This window comes from Culex pipiens, chromosome 1, assembly GCF_016801865.2.
Source record: "Culex pipiens pallens isolate TS chromosome 1, TS_CPP_V2, whole genome shotgun sequence".
In the NCBI taxonomy this organism is placed as follows: domain Eukaryota; kingdom Metazoa; phylum Arthropoda; class Insecta; order Diptera; family Culicidae; genus Culex; species Culex pipiens.
Window position 1 is genome coordinate 120161138 of NC_068937.1, and position 21614 is coordinate 120182751.

The 21614-nt window shown below is 36.8% G+C and overlaps 1 protein-coding gene across 13 annotated transcripts in view; it reads right to left on the reverse strand.

Annotated features, from left to right (window-relative positions):
* Positions 1-21614, reverse strand: part of LOC120423960 (peripheral plasma membrane protein CASK) — a 539239-nt gene that overhangs the window by 367532 nt on the left and 150093 nt on the right. The window contains exon 10 of one of the 13 annotated variants that reach the window (XM_052709518.1): positions 7947-7973. The exons of the other annotated variants lie outside the window; for them this stretch is intronic. Within the exon in view, the coding sequence (XP_052565478.1) occupies positions 7947-7973 (27 nt within the window). The remainder of the gene's footprint in view (positions 1-7946; positions 7974-21614) is intronic. 13 annotated transcript variants of the gene reach the window in all.

The following is a 21614-nucleotide window of genomic DNA, read 5'->3' on the forward strand; positions in this document are numbered from 1 at the left end:
ATTTCAGTTAACTCTTGAATGTTTTGCAAGTAAACTAAATCAAAAAGAGCGTTTGATAGATTTAAAATTGAATGTGATGGAGGATACCGAGTTTCCAATGGATTCTGCGATTAAGTGTATTCCAGATTTTTATGGTAAATCAGAAGATTTAAATTCTTTCCTTGATCAAATTAATTATTTTTACAATAAAATTCCAAAAGGCGTTTCTCTTACACCTTTGATTAATGTAATACAACTGAAATTAAAAGGTAAAGCTAAACCATTTACTAAAACTATTTTAAAACTTACTTGGGAAGAAATTGAAAAGAATTTGTTACATGAATTTGGTGATAAAAAGTCTTCTTTAAATATTTTCAAACGGATCGATACTCTTTCGCAGTACGAACATGAAACCTTTAAGGCATACAAGAATAGGGCACTAGAAATTCTATTCGATTTAGAAATCGATAAAAATGTTGATAATTTTGCAATGGAAAATCTAAGAATTCATTTCATTGCGGGACTGAAAAATACTTACTTGCAACAAACTGCTAGAAATTTAACAATACAAAACTTTAGAGATTTTTTGAGTATTCTTGAAGAAAAACGAATAAGTAATGAGGAATTTGAAAATTTGTACAAAGACAAACAAAGAATAAATTCACAAAACTTTAAAAATGAATATTCAAATAAAAACCAAGACGTGAATGATAAACGTAACTTTTCAACCCATCAAAATCGATTGAATAACTATCAAAATCAATATAACTACTCAAACAAAAGATATTATCAAAACCGATTCAGGAATAATTTTAAACAATTTTATACACAGCGAAAAAACTGAATGATGGGGTTTTCGATCATTTTGGCGTCCGAAACACCCGACAAAATGCGAATCAATATAACAGACGCTACAATTACCGTGCTCCTAGGTATTATAGAAAACGTAACAATATTTTTCGTAATAATTTTAATTTGACTTCTCAGAGAGAATTCTACAATCCTCCCCATGAAGTACTAAGAATAATTTTAACTCCTTATCTTCAATTTAGATTAAGAATTTCATCTAAACAAAATCCATTTCATTCTATTTACTATTTACTTGATACAGGTGCTAGTGTCAATGTAATAAGTAGTAATATTTTGAATCAAATAGGTTACACTCATGTTAATTTTAAGGACAAAATTACTTTAACTGGCATTGGTAATACATTAACTGAAACGATAGGATCGGTGGTTATTGATTTATTAATCGGTAAAACAATTTATAACACAAAGTTCTATGTTATGAAGAATTTATCTGTGCCTGGTATAATTGGTGCAGAATTTTTAAAGAAGCACACTCTCTTCATCGATAAAAACTTTAAGTTCATTGTTTTACAAAAGCCAAAAATATATTATAAATCGAATAATGTTGAATCAAATCAAATCTATAAGAAAAATAATTATGAAAATAATGAATCAAACGCTATTCATCATCAAAATGATACCAGTGGTTTTCAAAAAGACCAAGAAGTCAAGTATGAAGGAGAAATACTAAATAATGTTGCGTTTTGCGAAAATATTGTACATTATGATGAAACAAGTGATGGATTTGAAAATAAATTAGATGATCAACCTTGTATGCCAACAGAATTAAATTTAGACATTGATAAAGATGGCGATGTAACGGAATTCAAAAATTTAAAAAGCATTAAAGGCAGGGAAAGAATTCAGAAAATAATTGATATAGTAAATCTAGAACATTTGAATAAACGTAATTTTGAGAAAATTGTTTCTATGATTGAAAAATTTAACAAATTATTTTTTATTGAAGGAGATGAATTGACTTTTACGGATGCAGCAATTCATGAAATAGAAACCACAACGAATATTCCAATTAATAAGAGGCAATATAGAATGCCTGAAGCAACAAAAGTGCACATTGATGAGCAAATTGATGAAATGCTCAAACTGGGTATTATTAAACCTAGTAAAAGCCCGTGGAATGCTCCTGTTTTATGTATACCTAAAAAGGTTGGAGCTGATGACAAACAGAAATATAGAATTGTTGTAGATTTCAGATCACTAAACATGATAACAAAACCTTTTGTTTTTCCGATTCCATTGATTAATGAAATTTTGGATAACATTGGCGATGCACAATATTTTTCTTCAATTGATTTAAAGTCAGGTTTTTATCAGATACCTTTAAACCCTCGAGATGCAGCTAAAACTGCATTTTCAACTTCAAAAGGACATTATGAATTTTTAAGAATGCCTATGGGTCTTAGAAATAGCCCAGCAACATTTCAAAAATTAATGAATATTATTTTGTACTCGATTCAACCAATTAAAGCATTTGTTTATCTAGATGATATTATTGTGTTTGGAAAAACTATTGAAGAACATAACGAAAATTTGTTCAAAATTTTAGAAGCGTTATACCAAAATAATTTGAAGGTAGAAACATCAAAATGTACCATTCTGAAGACACAGATTAATTACCTGGGTCATACGATTGATAAGCATGGAATTATGCCTACAGATGATAACATCAAAACAATCAAAGAATTAAAACGTCCTCAAAATGTTAAGGATGTTCGTTCATTTCTGGGAACAATAAATTTTTACGGCAAGTTTATTCCGAATATGGCAGATAAACGTAAACATTTGAATAATTTATTGAAAAAGGATGTAAAATTCAAATGGACTGAAGAGTGTGAAAAAGCGTTCCATGATTTGAAACACTGCTTAATTTCAGAACCAATTTTAGTACGTCCGAATTATAAGGATACCTTTGTCATTACAACAGATGCTAGTGATTATGCTGTAGGAGCAGTATTATCAAATGCTAAAACAAATGATAACCCAATCGCTTATGCTAGTAGAGCATTAAGTGTTTCTGAAAAGAAGTATCACGTTATTGAAAAAGAATTACTCGCTATAGTTTGGGCAGTTGAATATTTTAAACATTATATTTTTAACCAACAGTTTATTGTTTATACTGATCATAGGCCGTTGATTGCAATTTGGAGACTAAAAGAGACCTCACCGACTCTTTCCAAATTAAGATTAAAAATTCAAGGTATTGGATGTGATATCCGATATAAACAGGGAAAAGAGAATGTTGTTGCTGATTTTCTTTCTCGTATTAAGCACGAAGAAAATTCAAATGCAAACATTGAAAATGTTTCGGAAAGTTCAAATAATAATTTAATTGCTGTTGTTACTAGACAACAAACACGTCAAAATTCAAATTTAATTGATAACTCAAAACCTGTTCAAAATAATCAATCTTTATTACAACAGAATTCAAATGATACTACTGATAATCAGACTGATAATCTTTCAGACAATGATGATGATTTAGACATAACTATTGATTCCTTACAGGCTATCGATATTGTGGACAAAAATGATGATGATTCATGGAAAAAGTTTACATTGGATGACTTTTTCGATGCTCAAAACAAAGATGAAATTAATTTTAGTTTACTTAAATTTACAAAAACAATGATCAATGAGAATAATACAGATGCTAATTTTGTCATTATTAATAGTAAGACAGCGTTCAAAGAGTTAAGTGAATTGGTGGATCTACCACATGGTATGAAGGACAATATAAATGGAAGAATTTTTTCATTTCCAGATAACAAATTGTGGGGTTTTATTTTGAATGGATCAAAACGTTCAATTACTAATAGAGAAGAGTTATTTGAGGGTTTGTTAGAAAGTTTTGTTAAATGTCCTGATTTTGCCAAATCAGCTAAAACTATTCAAATTATTTCATTTAGAAATTTACAGCAACTTCCCGATGTCAATATTCTTAGATTTATGGCAGGAAAATTTGATAAAATGTTTACACTATATGCATCTAATGAAGACAGAATGTTTGTAAAAGTAGAAGATAGAGAAACGGTTTTGAAAGAATTTCATGATGCCCCTCTTGGAGGTCACGTGGGAGGTAAAAGAATGCTTCAACGTATAAGTCCACTTTTCACGTGGGACAACATGCGTAGAGATATTGAAAACTATGTAAGACAATGTGAACTGTGCCAAAAGAACAAGATTTGGCCCAAGAATAAGATTCCTATGAAGATTACAACGACTTCAACGGAACCCTTCCAAAAAGTATTTATGGATATTGTAATATTAACCCCATCTGACGACAATAATCGTTATGGTTTAGTGATTCAAGATGATCTAACAAGATTTTTAACAGTTGCTGTATTGCCTGACCAGGAAAGCTCAACTGTCGCTAAAGCATTCGTGGAACATTTTATTTGTCGCTATGGTGCTCCACTAGAGGTAGTTACCGATCAAGGAACGAATTTTATGAGTAATTTATTGAAAAATGTATGCAAAATTTTGAAAATAAAGAAGATAAATACAAGTGCATATCATCCACAAGCAAATTTAGTAGAAAGATCAAATAGAGAACTGAAAATCTATTTGCGAAACTTTATTGTTGGGAATCCGCAAACATGGGATCAATTAATTCCATTTTTCACTTTCCAGTATAATACAACGATTAATTCGTCTACTGGATTTACACCATTTGAATTATTGTACGGAAGATTAGCGAGAATTCCAAATACAGTTTATAACGTTACTGAAAGAGAGTTAAATTACGATGATTACATAAAGGAAATGAAAGCAAATTTTAAAAATGTCCACGACAAAGCTGTAGAAAACGTAGTTGCTTCAAAACATAAAAGAAAGGAAATTTACGACAGAGATGCAAAAGAATGGCAACCTTGGTGGGGGGATTTGGTTATTGTAGAAACCATTCCCACAGGTGTAGGAAAGAAGTTACAAAGTTTATGGCGAGGTCCATATGAAGTTGTTGATTTACCAAGTGAACAAACTACAGTAATTAAGAATGGAAACAAGTTGGAAAAGATTCACAACAATAGATTGCGAAAATTCAATGATTAACGAGGATTTTATTTATGAACAAGCATTTTATTATAAACAAATGACTAAGATATTGGGGAGGTAAAAAAAAAAGATGAATATAGATTATAAATAACAACGTGCAGGAAAAGAAAGAATATCAAGGTCAAAACATGAACTGAAATTAAATCCACGTGGTACATAATTATAACATATGTTTAAAGACGTCAATAATTATATTTAATGGGATTATTTAGGAAAAGAGTGCACTCTACTGATCAGTACAATAAATGATATCACAGTATAATTGAGATGGATAAATGATATGTTGATGCGTGATTGGACAAGGGACTGCAGCCCAGAATACATGTGTTTGTGTGTGAAAAAAAGCAGTGTGGGTCGAGAAAACATAAATAGATTATCCCACATCACATGATTAAAGTATGTATTTAGTTTCATTTTAGGAAAAATTTTAGGTCCTTATTCAAACAAGCCTAATTATACCTGGAAAAAAAGAGGGGAAGACGATTTTGCAAACAAAATCTTTGCAACGTACCTTAAACACAAATATTATCGATGAATTGAAGTAAAAAAAAAAACATGAGAGTAAGCGGAGTAAGTATATAAATTAATATTTTGAAAAACTTTTTAGCCAATGCCAGTGTAGATTTAAGATTATTAGAGTAAAAAAAAAAAGCATCCGATTAAATTTTAAACTAAAAAAAACAATGAGCAGAAGATGCAGGATAAGCTTAGGAAATTATAATTATAATATACTTTGCTACAATAATTAATATCAACTTTAAACAAAGAATTGTTAAATTGATAGTCACTTAGGAAATTATTCAAAAAAAAAAAACAAATCTGTAACACGACACTACACAAATATGTAAAATCTCACCTACACGAACACAAATATCATCAAACGTTAACATTTGGATACAGCGTCAGCAGCAACATCAACCAGAACATTAAGCACAGTGCATTTGGCATCAACAAATTATTGGAACAGTTATGCATTCATAAATTGCAGAAAATTGAGACAGGAGATGAGTTGTTTAAAAAAAACGGTGGAACATAACAACGATGGAGTGAAATATATGATACAATACAAAGAATGATTATGATGCTAAATTATATTACATGGAATAGTTTTTGTTTGTTCAGTCAGAAGCAGAAACTTCTCAACCGGAAAAATTATATCAGAGACTGACCATTAAGGCAAGAGATCCAAATACAATTCTCGGATCTAATGGAAAGGAAAAAGTATGGCAAAATGATGAAACTTGATCTGTACACTACACTCAGATCTTATGGAATGGAATGAAAAGTTTCGATTGAAGTACACGAAAATTTTATCGACTGCAGAACACAAAGAAGGACTGACGCAGATCTCTATGCAATAAGAAAAAGCATCAAGGAAAGGACAAGAAGGAAAATGTATCAAATAATGTTTGGCAGAATTGATCCACTATAGTCAAATCAACAATGTCAAATGTCTCAATCTATGTGTTTTATTGAATGTTTTCAAGTTTCAAACCAAAAGTCAAGTGGAGAACAACATCGACGAATTATCAAGCCAGCTATTTTATCAATTATATCAACGCAGAGGAGACAACAGAACGCGGACAACCATTATATTTAGTACTCAGATATTCAAAAACATATTTTTCAAAATCAACACTTATCAAGAACCAGCGTTAGGCTTACAGTAGATGATTATCTTAGCAGACAAACATCTAGCTGGGTAGTGTAAGGGTATGTAGCGACCCTCAGTTAATCAGAATATAAATTTAGATTTTTAGTTCGACCAACAGGAAAGAATTTGTCAGAAGTACATTGGTCTTTACAATCAGACGAAGTGCAACATCTTCAGATGCACTCATTAACACATGTTGACACGAGTCAAGTGTCATATTTCTAGGAGCACGTATGTTAAGATATAAATAAACACAGTAGGAGGATGGAAGGAAAAGCACAAAGCGAAAACAGAAGTGTCATGAACTCTGCCAGGATCCCTGCTGAGAATTTTCGAGCAGAAAGATTTCAAGATCAACGCGGTGTAGTCAAAACGCACGTGGCTGAGCTACTCCCGTAGAGATGAATATTGCGCATGCGTCTTGACTAAAAACGCTTCGGAGTATAAAAGCCTAAGTTAGATTTAGAATCAGGGCAGTTGAAATGGGGTAGTTGAAATAAGGAGAGAGTTGAGAGAGGTAGTTGAAATTAGGAGAGAGTTGAAATTAGCAGTTAGAGTTGAGAGATGCAATTCTACCGACGTGCCACGGGGCACTCTGAAGCACAGTGAAATGTTAGAATAAGATTAAGCAAAATCTTAGAATATATATATTTTTGGAGTTAAAGTGTAAAATGGTGTCGTTCTGTGCTAAAGGAATAAAAATGAAAGAAATCCCACTGATATTAGAGACTAAGCTTACACATCGGGTCATACATACTGTGACTCCGGGGACAAAATGGCCCACAAACTCCGTCAACCAGCCCCGCTCCTCTTCTCTGTGGTGGTGAAGACTTTTGGTGGCCTCCGACAAAAAAAAAAACAAAATTGTCGCACGTACGCGTCCCCACCAACCTTAACCGATGACAGATTGTCGAACACAAAACTAATCGTAGATGGCGTTAAACGTCTGGTTTGAAACAATTCACGAGATATTGGGGCAGATCAATGGTAGCAATAGGCACGTCATTTTTTATTTACAGTTTTGTAAACAACTTTTATTCAAATTACATGGCCAAGTGCATTTTCCAGTTCATTACTAAATAAACTGCTCACAAAAAATGCAACATTGAATTGGTGCCCAAAACAACAAAATTGCACAACATTCGAACGTGAAAAGTGTGTCAATCCCAGCCATCCAAGTGTGTCGTGATGAATTGGACACGTGTTTCATTCGCCAACATCCATTCAGCATCGCTTGACCCCCGGAGGTGATGGAACCATATCGGTATCGTCACGTTTCGAAGTACCGATTATTTTTTATCAGATCGTGGTAAGGATGTCAATGAGGTTTGGTTTGGGGGTACAATTTGATAAAAAGAAAGAAAACATTGCAAAAACATAAGTTACTTACAAGTAGACCTCATCAGAATAGCGTTACCTGAAAAAAGAGTGAAATGCGTTAATAAATTAGATTTGGTAACAATACGTCATCTTGATGAAACAAAACAAAAAAAAAATCTAAGCTCAGAAGGCAACCACTCAAAAGTCTTGGAAATCTTGAAAACTAAAGTGTCATTCCAAGCGGTGACGTGCTTGACCACAATTCGGCTGCAGTCAAGCAGAAGGTAACAAGAGTTTTGCGGTAAGGACCTCTGCCCCAAAAGAGACTTTAGTAAACCACCGCCCGGAATGCGTTCTGAAGTGGAATCGGCACTGCCCGGTGCAAACTCGATATGATTGTGGTTTGGCACTTTTGCCAGCCGGATTCGGAAACGTTCCGAATTCACCACGATGTGAGCTCCAAATATGCTAATTCCCTAAGGGGTTTCTTCATCGACTAACCTATACGGGAAACTATCATTTCAGCAAACTCCAGTAGACACCGACAGACTGCTGGAACCGTCCGGAGAGAGGTTCCCAGAATCGCAAATCAACCCGAAAACATGACTAATCTTGGAGATTAATCTGTTTGATGAATAGTTTGCGGAGAAAGTTTTGATGAAACAAGCTTTGAGCGAGCGTTTTCCGACAGTTTCATTAAATATAGCCTAAATAAACAACATGTGTCCCCCTCAGGCCAAGAGGTTCTTAACGGATGGGAGCACACATGGTTAATCGATTTCGGTTCTATGCCATTTGACAACTTTGGGATGGGAACAGATTATCGATTTCACAAATTTATTTTGTGAACTAAATTCCACATCAACGTCATCGTTTATTGAACAAAAAGTTAGGCAAACAATTTAGTAATTGCATGAAATTTAAGCACTGTTCCATTTTATTTCAGAGCAATTCCAGCTCAAATCAGGAATTTTTCTGGTACTTTTGTACCCGACCCTCTCCGATTTCAATGAAACTTTGTAGACACGTTATTCTGGGCCTACGAAACTATTGGCACTACGCCCCCCGGGGCATGGCCTTCCTCTAACGTGGGATTTCTGCTCCAGCGCCTCTGACGAGACAGGAGAAACCGGGACCGACGTTTTACTTCACCATCCGATAGAAGCTCAGTGGATAAGGCGGGAATCGAACCCGTGTCTCATAGAATCATCGGGATCGGCAGCCGAAGCCGCTACCCCTGCGCCACGAGACCCACTTCTGGGCCTATATAAGCCATTTTTGTGTATATGGAGCCAATAGTACTCGAAAATAACATTTGAGAAGGGCGTAAGGTATTTAAATATTTTTGTATTTTGTAATTTAAAAATTACTGTATCTCGAAGCCGTTGCGTCGTATCAAAAAGTGGTCAAAGACAAACTTGTAGGAAATCGAACGGGCTTTCTGAAAAAAATACACTGAAACAAAAATACACGCCACATCAATGACATTTTTTGATTTTTAAGTCTAAAACTTAAATTTAAAGGTGATGTCACGATTTTTTCTCGTTCAAAATTTTTGAGGAAATAGCCTAAAATGTTACCAAAAGACTGACGAAAAATGCAGGACGGTATGGCAAACTTATAGGAAATTGGACGAGCTTTCCGGTAAAAATATTTACGAGACTAAAAAACCAAGTCTGTCGTATAGAAATTGCCGAAAACCACAAAAACCCCGTTTTTTCAACATTTTTATTTTCAAAACTGCTGTATCTTCCCAAGGATTGGACATAGGACAATGGTCAATATGGAGACTTTTATGTAAAATTGTCTCGTAAATATGTATTTTTTTAGAAGAGGCATACTATCCTGCATTTTTCGTCAGTCTTTTGGTAACATTTTAGGCTATCTCCTCAAAAATTTTGAACGAAAAAAAATCGTGACATCACCTTTAAATTTAAGTTTTAGACATAAAAATCAAAAAATCTCATAGATGTGGCGTGTATTTTTGTTTCAGTGTATTTTTTTCAGAAAGCCCGGGTTTTTTTTGGTGGCTTTCGGCAATTTCTATATGACAGACTTGGTTTTTTAGTCTCGTAAATATTTTTACCGGAAAGCTCGTCCAATTTCCTATAAGTTTGCCTTTGACAGCATTTCAATCGGATGTAAGGGCTTACAGATACAAGCCTAATTGCATTGCTAATAACTGAAAATAGTATATTTTTTTCAGTGTGGTAGAAACCGTAAATTTGCTTACGTAAATATAAAAACGATATAAATCAAAAAGCTGTCAAAGTCAAACTTATAGGAAATTGGACGAGCTTGCCGGTAAAAATATTTACGAGACTAAAAAACCAAGTCTGTCATATAGAAATTGCCGAAAACCACAAAAAAAACGTTTTTTCAACATTTTTATTTTTAAAACCGCTGTATCTTCCCAAGGATTGGACTTAGGACAATGGTCAATATGGAGACTTTTATGTAAAATTGTCTGGAAAATCGATTCCCACTACGGGTTTTTTTTTTTAAATTTGACGTTTAGACCACTTTTCAAAAAAGCAGTTTTAGTCAATGATTTTTGTATTTTTTTAGAAGAGACATACCATCCTGCATTTTTCGTCAGTCTTTTGGTAACATTTTAGGCTATTTCTTCAAAAATTTTGAACGAAAAAAAATCGTGACATCACCTTTAAATTTAAGTTTTAGACTTAAAAATCAAAAAATCTCATGGATGTGGCGTGTATTTTTGTTTCAGTGTATTTTTTTCAGAAAGCCCGTCCAATTTCCTACAAGTTAATCTTTGACAACTTTTTGATACGACGCAACGGCAAAATACAAAATTATTTAAATACCTTACGCCCTCCTCGAATGTTATTTTCGAGTACTTTTTGGCTCCATATACACAAAAATGGCTCATATAGGCCCAGGATAACATGTCTACAAAGTTTCATTGAAATCGGAGAGGGTCGGGTACAAAAGTACCAGAAAAATTCCTGATATGAGCTGGAATTGCTCTTCAATAAAATAATTATTTTCACAATTTTAGCGCATAGAAATTCCAGGGAAGAATTTTTTTTAAATAAATTTCTACAATTCCAGCAAGTTTACAACAAAAAAAAAACCTGACCGGAAAATATAGTTTGACGGCATTCTGAGTCCCAGGAAATCAGGCATCTCCTGAACTAAGTAAAATTGAGAAACCTGCCTCAAAACACAACAACAGAGCCAACTTTGCACAGTATCAGTTTCCCCTCATCCATCGTCAAAGTTTCGTTCAGCAAGCAAGCAGGTGTATTGATTGCGTCAATCAATTTTAGGAGCCCGCTTTTCAATGAGGAGGTGAGCTCCGTATTCCTCCAAGAAGTGATCAAATTTCAAAACTATTGTTGCGCAGTTTTCGGGGGCTCTAATTAGTCCGTGTATTGACGTTCGCCAACGGTGATTTTGACAGGGCCGAGTTTAAACTAAATTAGCCCGAGACGAAGATCATTATCTGATACAGTGAATGCAAACAAAGGCGAGTGGGGGCAAAAACTTTTCGATAATATTTCAAATCAACGCCGGAAATGAGGAAATAAGAGTTGCAAATTATTTTACTTTATCGCGGGTACCGCGCGCGCGCTCCCCCACACGAGCACATAACTTTCCCGAGGAGAAACTTTCTCCCCCGAGATAGAGACTTATCATCCCGGTTGAATCTATAAATCAGAATAATTTATGATCCCGCGCGCGTAAAGTTCCGAATGAGTCTTTTGCCTGAGAAGAAGCGAACGCGCAAAGCGTTATTATTTTTTTCAATTGACTGCAAACTTTAAAATTTTCTTGTTTCCTGAAACGCAACAAATTGCCAAATAGCTTCCATGACTTTGGGTGGCGAGAACAAATCGAAATTCGAACTTAATCTTTGCCGTTCAAAATGGCCCTTTTTGCCGGGAGGCATTTGTTTTTTTTCCGCAAATAAAAGAAAGAAAACTCTTGTCGACGTTCTTCGAACATCGAAACCCCTCACTAGACTTCGAATCTTGGTTGGATAAAGAGATTTATGATGTAAATTCTTGGGGAAAACTTTTCCCACAAGCACGACGTGGTCATATCATTATGGAAAAAAAGCACCACGGCGGAGGAGAACAAAAAAAGGGGGAAAATATGAATCCCAAAGATAGGAAAAGTTTCAACTCGGTGCTTCCGAGAGGGTCCCTGGGACGAACAAGGACGCATAACTTGTAATGTATACAAATTACAAACCGGCTGACACTCTGTGCGGGCTTTTACAGCCGGGAATGGAAGCTGAAAAGTTTGTTGGTGGCTAACGGGTGGATCGATTTGCTATCGAACGGGAAATGGACCGTTTTTCCAAGAATTTCATTTTGGAAAAAGGAGCGAAATTAAAAAGGGGTTGCGAACAAGTTGAGCAAGTGATTATCTTGAGCGATATGATAATATAAGGGATTATTCGAGTAATCTCAGCTTGAAAAAAGATTGATTTTGTTGTATAATTATTATCCTACAAAAAACAATAATTGAGTAGAGCAGAAGCTTGCTTCTTGTAAGATTAATAATTGCTCGAACATACACAAACTGCCAACCATAGATAAGATGATTGTTTAAATAACAATCACATAAAACTTTTAAATAACAAGAAGAAAGCTAGGCGTAATCTAACCTAATGCTTTCTATAGGATCCCTTCAAAATATTGGCTGCGCTAGGGTTCGATTAGATTAGATTAGATAACAATCGCTTAAACATTCAAAAAATGGCAAAAAAAAAGTATTCTATGAAAATTATGAAACAAGAACTTAACTGATTTTTCATACAAAATTTTTGTACAATTTATTCTGCATTTGAAATGTTTGTTTGCGAACTACGTGTTCACTACTTTTATTACGTCTCTTATGAGCAAGGTAAAAAAAGAAATAACTCCTTCATCAAGCCACAATCTAACACAGAAATGGTGTGCATTTTAGATGCCAATTGCCTTGGCTTTCCAACCCCGGGAGAGGCACCTCATCCCAAAGGAAAACAAGTTTTATAGTTTTCCCGTCACCATTAGTTCGGCAGGCCTTCGCGTTTGGCCAACGGGCCCGCCCGAGCTCATTCGTCCAATCTCATCCATCTCATGCTGGCCAGCCTACCAAGGCCGGGAAGGCAGGCAGGCCACTCCTGAGTATCAGTCCGACAATGTATGAATATACCGAAGGCATCAGCTGGCATAATGCAGGGAAAACTATTTCCATATTCCCCGGCTGCACACATTTTTGCTCCACCTCCAACCCGCTCAATAAAGCTCCACGGCCAGTTGATGTGGTACGAGCCCGTGGGCCGCCGGGGCCGATTATTTCGGAGTTTTTCCACGGTTTGCCGCGTGTGGCCGGGGAGGAGTTTTATTGCATTATGAGAAAGCGGCTTTTCTCTACCAGCAGCTCGCGATTCTCGGGAGGTTTTACTGACCGATTTTGGTTTGCCGCGATAGTCAGACATTGTGGTACAAATCAAATTTATTTTTTTAGTAAGTTTAATTGCAATTGCAAAAAAAAACGAAAAAAAAACTGAATGTTTTCGTGAAAACAAATAATTCAAACCTTTTAACAAACCAAACAATTTGTGTTGCATAGTTTCACACAGAACAGCGTAAATCGTACGTCATTCAAGGACTTTTCAACAGCGGCTTTCGTGCTAAAATGATGCGCACTATGGCAAAAACTCATTACAGAGCTTTTCACAATACCAACACATAGAGAGCATGGAAGTGATTCTTGGAATTTGCTAAATTGCGTGAAATTTTAATTTTTTTTAGATTGCGACCGTATGCGAACCTGTAGACCGTAAATGTAGCTGCCCAATTCAACGTGTGCTCTATTAGAGAGTAGAGTTGGTTTGAAATGCACAGAAAAAAAATGATGGTAATATTTAGGGTTAGTTAAATTTCACGATTTGGCGGACAGCGTGAAATCCGCGAAATTTGGCTTTTTCCGCGAAATCCCGTGAAATTTTATGTTTGTGTGAAAATGTAACGATTTTTCTCGAAATAATTTATCAAACTCAAAAAGGAATGGAATTAATCTTATGCACTACTATAAAATTAAGCGAGTGAATACCCTGGTTTGATTACTTATACAGGGTGAGTGATTTTTGACAATTTCGTTGACGGCGTGAAATTCGTGAAATTTATCAATTTTCTCAAATCATTTTTTTAAAATGACAACATAACCCTTTCATGCCTGAATTTAATAAAAAAATAGTTAATGATGGAAAAATGATTCTTATTATAAATTATAGGCTAGTTTTAGAAATTTTGATATTTGGGTCATATACACTTATCAAGCCTGAAAGAAAAAAAAATCATCCAAAAAGACTATTTAATTAAACTTTATTAGTTTTCAATTACAAAGCTTGAATATATATGTGTGTCAAGTTGATATGAACCATTTGAAGAAATGTTCAGAGTTTTGAATTTTATTAGAATTGTTCGGATGAACCAGATGAAAACTAATTTTTGTAGCAGCTTTACAGACAGCTCAAAAACTGTAAATATATTTTTTAAATTAATTACTGTTTACATTTCCTTCAATCTCCATACTCACTTAAATAGTCTTCCTCTTTCCTACAAATCACGACTCCTTCCTCTCCTCATTCCTCCTTATCCTTCACCTTTCCGTTCACCTTTTCCTATAGTTTTGTGTATTTTATTAATATTTGTTTGTGTTTCTTTTCAGGTAAACTTACAGGTTATCACCGCGGTACGATTTAGCACCAACTGACGGTACGGTAGTGGCGCAGTTTCCCGGACGTCTTTCGCAGCTGAGTAAGTATTTTGAAGTTAATTTCACATTCAATCTCACTAATTTTCAACTACTTCTTTACTTACAGGTGTGCCTGATGCGAGCAAGTTCAATAAACTCAACTTCTACAGCGTCTACACAATTTTTCCCCTACTTATCCGAAAAGCTAAACTAAGCACAAAGTTCTCACTTTTCCTAATAATTCGCGATGGTGACTTGCCCAGCATGGTTTCTTGTGACTGGGTGTCACACACGCACTTTGTTTTTGTTTTCTCTCTTCTTCGCGCGCACGTTGACAGTTTCGGTGGGATTCGCCGATTACACCGTCGGCCCTCCACCGTCTGGCAGTGCACCCATCTCAGCGGTCGTAACACCCCAGCCCGTAACATCCGTCGGGCCGTCCGGTGCGTCGGATTTACCTAGAACCTCCATCACCGCTGCATTCACCGTTCTTCGTTCATCTTCTTGCTCCTGCGACACCTTGGCGCCATCCAGGTTGGTCGCTTTCCCAACGTTTCCAGTCGTCGCCTTCTGCAGGTTCTCCTCGGAGATCGTGCAGTCTCGGTCGACATCTTGAAGCACCGCATCTGGTTCACTTCCGTGTTCTAATCCGCCGGCCATCGTCCCGGAGATCCAGGGTTCGCTCGTGCCACCAGCGATCAACTCCGCGTAGGTTCCCGCCGGCCGGTTCCTTCGGCCGATCATTTCTTCCAGCCGACTATCCTTAGCCACAGCACGGCTGCTGTACAGCGCCGACAGTTCCTCAGCTTGCAACTTGTGGTGGCTCATCCACAGTTCCAGATGCTCCGTAGACAGAAACCAATTGTTGCCACCGGTTGAGCTCACCGTAGAAATCCACCCTTGCATCCGCGTGAATCGTGGCCACGCGCGTCTTACCTCAGCCTTCCGCTGCAGGCCGTTTTTACCTTCTGCGTCTCCGAGTCTCGGTCGAAAAGCTGTCACGCCTACGACCAACGGGATGGTCGCCGCATCGTTCGCGATCGCCGAAATTCCTCCATGTCGCTGACCCGGACCCGTTCCAAATATGATCGCACTGACGAAACCCTCGGGCGCGCTGACGCTGACCGCGCTTACGACCGGAAGAGCTTCCGGAATGTGAAGCTTCCCGCGAACATTGCTTTGGCAGCGATACTCCAGCCGATCCTTCACGCCGTCACCGATCTCCCATCTTGCGACGATCTTGAAGTGCTCGTCGTCGAACAGCTTTCCGATTTCTCCGCAGAACCGCAACTGGTGATCGTAGCACTTTAGTTGTTGTAAGTTGGCCCTGCTCGGACTCGAGCTGATCTTCTTTCGACAGTAGAGTGTTGCTTCTTCTAACTGTCTTCTTCTTCTTCTTGTCCCGGCTTTTGTGTCCGGATTGATTCTTGACGGAAGGTTCGTTGCTTCCGTCTTCTTCTTTGCCCAGTGCCGTTCCTCCCCGTCCGGGAGTACGCTAGCTGGGTCTTCGTTCGCGAGTGGATTCTCGAGAGTGAGATCCACCGCCTCCATGTGCTCGCGCTGTTGGACCTTTGCAAGTCCGTTTGGATCCGGACGCTCAGCCCCGCACGCTCCCTTCGGATGGTTTTGTGGCAGCAGTTCCGGACGTTCCCACGTGGGCTGACGCTTCTCGAACACTGGCTCAGACGAATGATTCGGACAGCGTCCAGTATCTTGTGCCGCACCGTTAAGGCAGTGGCGAAGCCCCACAAGGTTTCGTGCGTCCGTCACTCCATGGGCTTTCGAGGATCCTTCTCGCGTTCCAAGAGACTCTGGCCACTGTTCTGGGTCGTTCGGGTAACAAGGAGACTGTCTTGTGAGCCTCCCGCCCGCGGCCAGTTGTGCCTTCTCGAGTCCGGAACACTGCTGCCCCAGCCCGTTTGGACTTCTGCTGACAAATTCTTGCGTTTTCAGCTTCGCCCCGTTCTCGTCGGCGTCTTTTGTGCGCCTTTCCAGACTTCCGTCGCCCTCCTCCACCGTCTCCGACAAGATTTCTTCGCGTTCGTTCGTCTTGTCGGTTCCTGCCGTCTCCTCCATCGCTGTATCAATGAATTGACAGGATGGCAGGAGCTTCTCGCAGCTGAACTTGATCTGCTCCAGCTGCTGGTCGACGAGTGACGACCTTCTTTCGAAAGATCTTTCCAACTCTGCCATTCGCCTTTCGTGGTCCGCCTTCTTCCTTAGCCCGACCTCCAAGGCAACTTCTTGCCGCCGCATTGCCTTCTGGAATGCTTCGGCCATCTTTTCTTCTCTCTTCCGCAGCTCGCGATCGATCTGAGCCTGCCGTGCTGCTAGCTCCAACTCGATCTCTATCTGCTTTTCCCGAAACCAACGATCAGCATCGAATTCTTCCGCGTGTTGTTCCAGCGCTGCCTCTGCGACCTCCGACATGTTCGATTCGGCCACGACAGCTGGCTGTCCGCTTGCTTCTTGCGCTGAACTCGCTGGATCGGATCTGTCTTTGGCTCGGGCGTTTTCCACGTTCCGATGCAAACAACCTTCCGGACAGTACCACTTTTTGTCCGCCGCTGTACTGTACACGCAGCAGGAGTGGTATACCTCGTTGCAATTACAGCAGGTGGTCCTTTCCTCAGCATCGGTGAGAATGCGCCCGCATGCGCCGCAGACTGTCGTTGAGTCGCTCATTGTGGTGAGGTTTCCGAACCCGTATTTAATTTTTGAGTTTGTTCGGATGAACCAGATGAAAACTAATTTTTGTAGCAGCTTTACAGACAGCTCAAAAACTGTAAATATATTTTTTAAATTAATTACTGTTTACATTTCCTTCAATCTCCATACTCACTTAAATAGTCTTCCTCTTTCCTACAAATCACGACTCCTTCCTCTCCTCATTCCTCCTTATCCTTCACCTTTCCGTTCACCTTTTCCTATAGTTTTGTGTATTTTATTAATATTTGTTTGTGTTTCTTTTCAGGTAAACTTACAGGTTATCACCGCGGTACGATTTAGCACCAACTGACGGTACGGTAGTGGCGCAGTTTCCCGGACGTCTTTCGCAGCTGAGTAAGTATTTTGAAGTTAATTTCACATTCAATCTCACTAATTTTCAACTACTTCTTTACTTACAGGTGTGCCTGATGCGAGCAAGTTCAATAAACTCAACTTCTACAGCGTCTACACAATTTTTCCCCTACTTATCCGAAAAGCTAAACTAAGCACAAAGTTCTCACTTTTCCTAATAATTCGCGATGGTGACTTGCCCAGCATGGTTTCTTGTGACTGGGTGTCACACACGCACTTTGTTTTTGTTTTCTCTCTTCTTCGCGCGCACGTTGACAGTTTCGGTGGGATTCGCCGATTACACCGTCGGCCCTCCACCGTCTGGCAGTGCACCCATCTCAGCGGTCGTAACAAGAATCCAACTAAATTTAGTAATATTTTCAATCGGTGTATTAAAAAATTCACTGCTATTGCATTTGCAAGGTATAGTTTTGAAAGAAATTAAAAGAAATTAATTCAAAATAAAATGAAAAGTCTTGTTTATCTTTAAGAATCACATTTTAAAAACATATCAATTTTGTCCTGTTTAATTTTAACTATATGTGTTTATTTAGGTGGATGATTCCCTTGAAAGTTAAAAAATACTACTTTTTTGTTTTCATTTCTCGTTTAGAATAAAATTTTCGATGAAAAATTATATTATTTTAGCTTTATAAGTCGAATATTGTAAGAGCAGTTCAGTAAATGAGAATATGCGTGCCGTACATTTTGTTTCAAAATATATAAATTAAGAGCCCATCCATAAACCAGGAGGATTTTTTTGTGTTGCATTCAAATTTTGTGAAGATTTTTTTAATTTATTAAAGAATAATATATAGTGAAGCATAAAACGTAGTTTCTGTGATTTAAATAAAGGATTTTCCGAGTTATTTTAACATCTTTCAAGTTTCGCGAAATTTGCGTGAAATTATGTGTTTTGAAATTGAGGTCCCCGTGAAATTTGCAATTTTCGAGCGTGAAAAATCACTAAGCCTATTCATCAGGAAATGGTGACAGATTTTGTAGCAAAAAAAAATGATAAATTTTACCCCAGAAAATGATGAATTTTCATCAGTTTTTGATGAATATTCATCAGGTTCACATTTTTACACATTTTTTGTGTAATATTACTCAAAAAAGAGATAATATTCAACCTATCAAATTTTCAACATTCCAAAATTCAACTTTTTTTCCGTGTAGAAATTGGAGAATCAATTGACGCAGTCTATCTTAAATAGGGTACGTTATCCATTAGTGGACCCCTTTCCTATAGTGGACCCTCTGAGGGGTTTTTGATGAAAAAATCAATAAAATCCAAATTTCAAGCGTGCGTGTGTGTCTGCAAATCTTTTATTTGACATGTCCAGCATCATTTAAAACAATGTTGACTGACATTGAATTGTCCTTTTTGCCAAAATAAGTGTTTTGAGTTCGGCTTCTGAAATCAGCCATGGCCACTAGCATTTTCACAACAAAACAGCATTCCTATTTTATGATTGAATCAACTAACCAATCATTTTTTGACTGGTTATTAAACTTCAGTAAGTCGAAATAATGTAAGTTTAATTAACTATACTAAAATAAAGCGAAGAACTGCGCATTTTTAAGCAAAAATCAGGGGGGTCCAATATAGGACAACGAAAATCCTAACTTTTCCAAAAGTGGACCACTGTTAATTTAACATTCAAAAATGAAGAAAACTGTGTATTTAAGCAAAAGTTTCTCTTAAACATACAATAAATGCTTGTTGTTATCAACCTAAACGCATATTTTTTTTTTTTTTCAATTGTGAGTATGAATATAGCTGTTTCATGTTAAAAGTACCAAAAATGCTGAAGCGGTATGAATTTATAATTAATAAAAAACTATAGTTAATTGTTCCTAACTGAAGCATCATAATCAAAGTTTGAAATGATATTTTATAATAAGGCTGGTACAAATATTTTTAAAAGTTTTTGTCACCCCCCCCCCCCCCCCCCCTTCAAAATCATCCCGAAAAATCAGGGGGCAAAAAAAATATTTTTACAATAATCTTCAAAATTTCAATGAAAATTCAAGTGCAACCAGCTGAAATCAAATTAAAATACATTCTTCTGCGTTTAAAATCATTTTTAGCATGTTTGGGATTATTAAAAAATCTTAGGATTTTTCGAAAATTTTCGATGCAAAATCTTTTTTTTCGATACAATTTTAGTTTTTGTCAGATCTTAGATTTTTTGAAAACTAATGATTGCAAAACAACTGAACTAGTGTAAAATGCATTTTAAAACACTTTTTTCATTTAAATGTGAAGACTATGGCTTGTTATTCAATTTTTTATTTTTTTTATTTTTTTTGCCCCCCCCCCTTGACCTCGGCCAGGGCCGAGGGACAAAAACTTTTTAAATATTTGCATCGGCCTAATAAATCAATAACAAAACATTTTTGCCTTCCTCACCTCACTGAGGCAAGGCTATAAAATCACTCGAAAAATGAACTTCTTAAATACGACTCCTAGATATACCTTCACGTATACCTATCGACTCAGAATCAAATTCTGAACAAATGTCTGTGGGGATGTGTGTAGACATGATTTTTTTTCCACACGATTATCTCAGAACTGGCTGAACCGATTTTGGCCGGATCCGCCTTATTCTGTTCGTTTTGGGGTCCCCTAAGACCCTATTAAATTTTATTCTGTTTAGTGAAGTACTTTTAAAGTTATGCCATGAAAAAGTTTTTTTGTAGCTACAAAAAAGGGTGATTTTTGCATAACCTCAAAGGCCGGGTCTTTTTGCTTACGCGCGAGAGTCGCAGCATGCGTAGGGATTTTGGTCTGAGCGGGGGATTGGCAGCCACACCCCCTTGCATGCATATCGCCCGGTTGCCACATTGCTTAAGCAGTGTCTGCGTCTCTTCTGGAAAAAATCTGTATAAATTATGTTGCTGAATACATCATTTTGTCTCGACAAAGATTTACACGAACTTTTTACTGAAATATATAACTCATGAGACTTTTCTCCTTTATTTTGGAGAGTTGGTAAAAAAAAAGAATTGAAAATTGCTGTTGAAGTAAAATCAATAATTATTAAAAAAAATGAAAAAAATAAATAAAAAAAACTCTTTAATTAATTTGTAAATACAACCTAAATACAACATGAATGCGAGGAAGGCACCAACCACCTTAAGGTGGATTAAGTAACGTTTTGAAAATAAACATGCGTAGTTTTATCAGCAGCTGTAAACAAATCTATTGTTTTGTTTCGGTCAACTATTTATGAAATTTATATGTAAAAATGTGCATCAAAATTACTATTTTTTAAAATCATTTTAATGTTTTTATTGTTTTTGAAACGTTTCCTTTAATCTTTTTTGGAAATAAATTTGTTTTATGCTGTTAGGTTTTTTGTTGTTTTAAGCCAAATTTGATAACAAAACATATTTGTTTATGATGGAAAATCCATCTTTCATTCATTATATCTATCATAAGACCTTCACCATGCATCAAAACACCAAATATCGGTTAAATTTGGTATAAAAATAATAGTTTTGCTATTGTGGACCCGGGTCCACGATCGGATTATGGACCCGGGTTCACTATAGGAAAAGGGGGTCCATAACAGGAAAAAAAACTTTTTTTTTCAAATGGCTATTTTTCTACTCAAAAACAAATTACTGATGGAACAAATAGTCAAAATTGTTCAAAAGACTTCAGATTTCATTGTTTATGAAAAAGTGCTTAAGAGCGAGTCCACGAGCAAAGCATACCCATCTCGCATCGACCTCACCAATCTGCCTGAAATTTTCAGGAGTTGTTTGTACATATAAAACTAGCATCTGGCCAAAATATGAGCTCTCTAGGTCAACGGGAAGTGGGGCAAATCGGGACACAAAGTTTGAAGGTTCAAAAACGTCAAAAATCGTAAAAAGGCTATAACTTGGGCAAAATTCAATTTAATTTAAAAATTCAAAATGCATCTGAAAGGGCTTAAAAAATGCAACA